Source organism: Patagioenas fasciata, chromosome 3, assembly GCF_037038585.1.
Source record: "Patagioenas fasciata isolate bPatFas1 chromosome 3, bPatFas1.hap1, whole genome shotgun sequence".
NCBI classification, from domain to species: Eukaryota; Metazoa; Chordata; class Aves; order Columbiformes; family Columbidae; genus Patagioenas; species Patagioenas fasciata.
This window is the reverse complement of record NC_092522.1, coordinates 110,111,218-110,118,400: the sequence shown is the minus strand read 5'-3', so window position 1 is coordinate 110,118,400 and position 7,183 is coordinate 110,111,218. Positions and strand designations below refer to the sequence as shown.

Genomic DNA, 7,183 nt, shown 5'->3' with positions numbered 1-7,183 from the left:
GGGGCCGGGACGGGGCGGGGCGGGGCCGGGCAGCTGCCGGATCTGCGCCGGGGGGAGACGCTGTGTGCGGGAGGTCTCTCTCCGTACAGGGAGGGCTGCTGCACTTGGTGACACAACCCCTTAAAAGCCGGGAACAGCTCCGGTTCTCGCAGCTTGTCAGCTTCTCGCCATATTTTAAACTCGCAAAAACAATGCAGAGGCCGTTGGTTTTCATTAAACACCGACTGCCTTTAACCAGTCTGGAGGTTTTGGAATAAATAAACTTTTATGAAACCCTTCTTTCTGGCACTTCTATCAGTGCTTTATTTAACAAATACTCCTGCGGCACAGGAGTCTGCAAGGTAGTGATGTTCCCTCCTCTGGTGATGCTTCTTCCTTGGTCGAATATAGCAACAGCTTCTAGTCCTTACTGAGTCCTGAGTTTGCCTTACTTCAGATATTTGAGGGTAGTTTGTAGCTCGTGTGGAGTAATGTTCTGCAGACCCTTCTAAACCAGGCATGATCTGAAGGAAACAAGTGCCTAAACACTTTCAGTGCTGGCCTTTGAGTGGCATTCCTGCAAGCAGGGATTTAATCCCCTCATAGAGAGTACACGATGCATTCAGTTCTCTTTTGCAGTCTCACCGCTACGCTGTCATACAGCACCTAAGCAATCTCTGCTGTTACTGGCGTTTTATTTTCTTCAAAACACAGTGCATTTTTTGCTCATGTTTCTGAGTATCAAATGTAAATTAAGCCCTGCAAGGCATGAAACAGAAGGATGCTCTTGGTTTTCCACATGATCTGTCCCAAACTAGGAGGGATTGAGTTGCCTGGGCCAGGCAGGTCTGGCCATGCACAGAAGCAGAGCTCTTGAGACCTCCAAGAACCTTATTTCTAACCATCAGTTTACACATGTACTGAGTCATTGCAGCCTTTCAGTACTTAAAAGGGGGCTATAAGAAAGATGGGGACAGACCTTTTAGCAGGGCCTGTTGTGATATGACAAATGGTAACGGTTTCTAACTAAAAGAGGGGAGATTCAGGCTAGATATAAGGAAGAAGTTTTTTACAAGGGTGGTGCCCAGAGAAATGGTAGATGCCCCATTGCTGGAAACATCCAAGGCCAGATTGGACAGGGCTCTGAGCAACCTGATCTGGTTAGAGATGTCCCTGCCCATGGCAGGGGGTTGGACTGGATGAGCTGTGAAGGTTCCTTCCAACTCAAACCATTCTGATTCTAAGTGAAGACCCTGAACGGGTTTAAGTATCTCCAGCACCAGGTAGAAGCAGCTGACAGGATAAGTCCTGAATCATAGTCTTGGACTTGGACTGTTCCATCTAAATCATGCTTTAGTTAGCTAACACAAAGGTGAAGGTCTTAGACTCTAAATTTATAGACTCTTTAGATTAGCCAAGGATTCATCTTCCTCTAACATTTTTAGTGATGTACATTTTAGTGATGTATAAAAAAGCATGTGTGGAGGAGGAGAGTTTCTACTGAAAACTCTCTAGAAAAAGACACCGAGAAGATTCGTAGCTGAAATAACCACTCTATGGGTTATTTGTGGTTTTGTCTGGGGGTTTTTTTGTTGTTGTTTGTGGTTGCTTTTTTTTTTTTCCTTGCTTGTGTTGGTTTATCCTTTTTCATTTCTAGGCTAATTAAACATTCAATGTTCATACTGTGATTATTCTAGTTCTTTTCAATCATGGTGTCCCCTAAGGCACAACAAAGGACTTTTCAGAACCTGACATACTGATGTGCGTGATGGCATTCATAGAAATAGTGATTATTGTTTATCTTCCTTTTGTTTGTTTCTTTAGCCTATACATTTTAATAATGAAAACAGAATTAGCTGATTTTTGAGTATGCAGATCACACTTTTCTACTCATAGATAGAAAGGTATAGTAACCTCATCACCTAGCTAAAGCAGCTCTTCCCCATCTCAGACCAAGTACAGAGTTTGCATTGGATCCTTGTTGCAGTCTCAAGCCACAGAAATACTTTGCATGATTAATTTTAGAAATGTTATGTTATTGTAAGCTTCTTAAATTCAGAATTGAGTCAGTTCCCACTAGTGCTAGCAGTCAATGTGATTTGCTGCAGTGGCAAATGATGGATGTTACAGTGAATGAGGTAAAAACCAGGCTGAAGGGTGGTCACATTTCTGGACTCTACAATATACACTATTTCCTTCCTAAATGTTTCTATTGCAGCAATGTCACTTTTTTATTTCTTATTTTCTCATATAGATTGATTTACCTGGGTTACTTTTATTAAAGTGGAAAAGATTATGCTACCTTTTTTTTTTGTTTGTTTTAATAGAAAATTACCAAGGAAACATAATGTCAAGGCCTAAGCAATGTCCTATCAAATGCTTTCTATTATCACATTTTCTGGTTTTACTGTGACTTTAAAATATTTTTTCCCCCCATTATATGTTTTTTAGGCTGGGTGAATGAGCAGTGAATGTGGAGGAGGGAAGTAGCATGGGCTGCCCGCTCAGGCGGTGAGGCGGCTGTGACAGCTTGTGTCTCCCCTTCCGTTTCCCTGGCTGGTTCTGCAAGGGGTGCCGTGTGATCTCTAAGCTGCCTAATTCCCTCGTGGTCATCATGTGTCTTTCTGCTCTCTTTGATCCATCAACTCAGTCATTTTTTCTGTGACTTTGCCTCTCCCTGCGTTTGTACTTCTTCAGATGTCACTACTAAGGAGTGACATTGATATTAATGGGAAAGCTTATGTTTGTAGTTCTATAGAAAACGATTTATACATCTTTTACATACATTACCTGTTTAGTTTTCTAGTAGTGTGTGGAGCTTTTCCCCCTCTGCTTAGAATCTTTTAAATCCTATTTCCTAGTCCTGCAAATGTTTTATTATCATTGTAGCAATGTATTTAAAATTATAATCTCAAATATTTCAGTGAAGAAACTCTTAAATAACTTGATAATGGATAATAAAACATTATTTACATCAAAACATTTTTCCATGAATCTTTAAGATTAGTGCGCAAACTACTTTTTATCACTATTCCTTTGCTGTGTATTTATTTTTTAATTATGCTAAAGAGTATTGGTTACTCACTCTCTCTGCATTGTAAAGTGCAGCAGAACCTTCCCAATAAATGGTGTCTATTTACTTTTGTGCACTGAATGTGAAATGTTGTTTTAAAGCAAATGTACCTGAAAACTTGTACTTAACATAATCATATGTATGTACATACTGAAGGGGCACTGTATAGTGAATCATTAAAATCAGCAACGGTTACATTTAGTTTGCTTATACCCACATCATTTCAGAACACTGTAGCACTGTGTCTGTCATCAGGTAACACATGCAGCAAATTCTGACACTAGAAAAAGAAAGAAAAAGCAAGCAAAATTATTTGCTCTTGCTTGAAAGCATCCTATAGCACACCTATTTGCAGTCAGTACATCTACCTGCTCATCTATATTTGAATGGAAAATCTAAAAGTATATAATTACTACAAGCAGCAAAGCTTCATTATATACAGGAAGCAAAATGCTTTGCCAAAGCTTCTCCTCCATCATTCAGATCCTGACTTTTAAAACTCTGTAGTAAGGGTAACAAGCAGATTTGGCTGCTTTTAAATTATCTGGGCTGAAATTTTAGTAGTCCATATTCTAGTTGATCTTTTCTCCTTTGATTTTCTAAGAAGTCTTAAATGTATGACTGGCCAGTCTCAGATTTTTCAGCTTTGCCTGAGAACTGAATTTGACCGAAAAGAACAAAAAATTACTTTCAAGTGATTTGAAATACAATGCTGTTTCCTGCTGTGCAGCCAGACCCTCTTCTTCTGCACTGTGGTCAGTTAAATGCATCTGGAGAATGGACGAGAGGATCAGGAATCCTTGGACATAATTCTCCCACATGTAAGAATCTCCAGTGTTTCACATGTCTAGGAATTCTTCGTGGGCTCAGTCCTCCTGACTCTGCCCAATGCCTCTTGAGGTACCCCGGAACATCCTGCTTTTTCAGGATGATACTGGTCTTCTGTACATCTTGTATTACACCAACTAACCCCCTGCGGATGTCTGGGATTCCTAAGGGCATCCCAAATAGCACAAGACCTCTATTTGTGGACAAGCGAATTCAACTTTAAATGTCTATTTGTAGCTAGTCGTGGTCTAAGTAATTAGACCGTGTAACCTAGAGAGAACTGAGCTCACCCCAAAGAAGACACCAAGTGGCTACTGAGCCACATTGCTCCTCAGCCTTCATTAGCCACATTTGCTAGGGATGAGATTCAGCTGCCTGAGCTTCTAGTGCCACTTGAGATGTCCTTGCACATCGCGCCTGGCATCCAGCTCATGCTGCAGAAGGGCATGGGTTTTCCACAGGTCTCGTGTCAGCCCCAGTTGGGTGTCCTGGATACCTTACGGCATCTCAAATGCCTCTAGACAACCTACATTTAAGCAAGTGAAGCCTTATCTCTCTGAAATGGGAGCTTGGATGTCTAGCACCCACGTAAAAACCTGTATCGAAGTGTGTTGATCTCCCATGAATCTCAGCTATAACGCTAATATGAACTTGAACAGAGTCCTTTCTCCTCATGATATTGGTATCAATCATTGTTGAGATATGTTGTCTAGGGAATACCATACATAAGACTTACTTGAAACAGCTTCACTTTGCATCTTGTACCGGAGTTACCAGTTGTTGTGGTAAGAATTTAGTTCTGATAAGAATTTAGTTGTGATTTTCATTGTTTCCTGAAGATGTGGTGTTTCAAAAGGGTGGACCCAATTTGAAATCACTACTGCTTTGAAATCAGGTCCATCTTTTCGAAACAGCCCGTAGATCACATATGTGTTATCTTGGTCCTTTTTCTTGCTCTTGTGAGTTAGAATAGGAACAGTGAGAACTTTGCATGTTTTTGTTCAGTGACGGTACAAAGCAATAAAAACGGGTTTTTTCACATTTGCTGGCAAGGTTCTGACCAAACAAATCTTGACTGTTTTCCGCAGATGACAGACGCGGTTTTCCTGCAGAAAACTAAACTTTTCCACCCTGTCTGCAAGCACAGCTCCAGCCCTGCCGATCGACCCCGAGCGCTCTGCCCACCACGGAGAGCCGGTCACCGCCTTCCCCTGTGAGACGGGCGGACCCGGAGCCGCCGCCCCGCCCGGCCGGCCCGGCTGCCGGGGCGGAACGAGCCGCCTTCCGCTTCCCCTCCGCCCAGGAAGAGGCGGGCGCGGTTGCAGCCATGCAGGTTTCCAGCCTCAACGAGGTGAAGATCTACAGCCTCAGCGCCGGCAGGAGCCTCCCAGAGGTGAGTGACGGAGGGAGGCCCTGGGCGAGGGGACGCGCTGCCGGGCCCGGTCCTGTCCAGGTGCCAGGGCCGCCCGGCGGGGCCCGCGGCGGCTGCTTCAGGAGAAACGCGTGTTGGAGGCTTCGGGCCTGAGCTCACCGAGCTGCCCCTTCGGCCTCTGCGCTTGTGTTCAGGGGGGGGATCTGTCACTGAAACCAGCTACAAATGTCTTATAAACTGAAAATGCGGTTTGAATGCGTGCGTCTCCGGCTGTGGGTGTGTTATTATACAGACCCTTAAAAAACCACTGCTTTGTGAGTTTACTTCATGTGGAGTGATTAAACTTAACAGTGAAAACTTTAAATAATAAAAAAAATAATTAATTACCTATATCCCGTTACTTTCAAAATGGATTAACTTCAGGCGATTCTCTGGTTGCTTCAGGAGTAATGAGCTCAAAACTGCTTTATGTATTTTCTTACAGTGGCTTTCAGACAGGAAGAAAAGAGCTTTACAGAAGAAAGATGTGGGTGAGTTTTCCCATCACAGTAATACTGGGCTGCACACACACAACATGCGAGTCCAGAAGGAGACACTTTACCAACTGATACAAGGGAGTTGTGCCTGCTCATATCTTAAAAACTACAAAACTGAAGCTATAAATAGTTACAGTTAGAGGGCTGTTCTTAACATTCTACACGGCGTTGTGCAAATTGAATATTACCAATGCTGCATTAAATTTCAGACATTAAATATTGGGGTTGTAGATTGTAATGAGACGTGACAGATGAATTCCACATATAGCTTTTTATAAAGCCCAACTAGAAACTCTTTTATGTATTACGCTTATCTTAGAGTGCAGGAACATTCTCACTTGAGTCTAAACTTTTTATCCAAAATAAATATGGCTATTTACATACCATAGGAAATCTTATATAAAAATCTCAACTAACCAAAAATACATAGAGTTATCAGGAAGGTGGAATATATCACGCAGCATCTTAGTTATGTAAAATATATGTAAAATATCTGTAAAAATATGTTAAAAATATGTAAAATACTACAATCTATAATAATTTGTTACAGAGTTACCACCTTACAGTAGCGATGTATTTTGCGTGGAGGTAGCCTGCACCTCAGGGTTATCAGTCTGTATTAATCTGCTTATAACATGTGTTAATTATACATATTTTTTTTCTTTCTAGATGTCCGTAGAAGAATTGAACTTATTCAAGACTTTGAAATGCCCACAGTTAGCACAAAGATTAAGGTATCAAGAGATGGACAGTATATTATGGCAGTTGGTGAGTTAACAAAGTGTCTCTCTGTAGTAGAGGCCACAAGTGCTAGATGTTGTTGATTGCAGAATGAGCTACTATTTCAGGTAGAATTGTTAAGTGTTCATTTTTAAATGTTGCATTTGGAAGCTTCCTCTTAAGATGTGATAGAGTGGCTGTTTTTGGAGTGGTATTGTGTAACCCTTCTTTTTACAATACAGATGTTCTTAGAATCATAGAATGGTTTGTGTTGGAAAGCACCTTTGAAGATTGTCTAGTCCAACCCCCTGCCATGGGGGGGGTGGGGCGCGGTTTCTAATACGGTTAAAAACCAAGTTAATTGTTGTTATTGTGTGTACATAAATTTGCTTTAAATAACTTCCGAACATCATTGTTTGATTATTGTTTTAAAGGATGGAGGATAATGCTACGTTTTGTAGCTGTCAAAGCAGGATCCAAACACGAACACTTTAGAAGACATTAACAGCGTAATGAAACTTGGTCTCTCAGACTTATTGGAAAGTCCTAAATTCAGCAGAACCTACACACAAGCAGGGTGCTTCCAGACAGCCAAGACAAAAAACAGTCCATAAGGTTATGTTACTAAGAGGCATGTTTTCCTGGTCACAGAGACTTTGATAAGATCAGAATACT

General features: G+C 41.6%; 1 protein-coding gene across 1 annotated transcript in view; it reads left to right on the top strand.

Annotated features, from left to right (window-relative positions):
* Nucleotides 1–5,138: 5,138 nt before the first annotated feature.
* The window catches only part of NOL10 (nucleolar protein 10), a 52,073-nt gene continuing 50,028 nt past the window's right edge, over nt 5,139–7,183 (top strand). Inside the window, exons 1-3 of the mRNA XM_065835431.2 lie at nt 5,139–5,273; nt 5,737–5,782; nt 6,458–6,556. Of these exons, the coding sequence (XP_065691503.2) occupies nt 5,208–5,273; nt 5,737–5,782; nt 6,458–6,556 (211 nt within the window). The 5' untranslated portion in view covers nt 5,139–5,207. The remainder of the gene's footprint in view (nt 5,274–5,736; nt 5,783–6,457; nt 6,557–7,183) is intronic.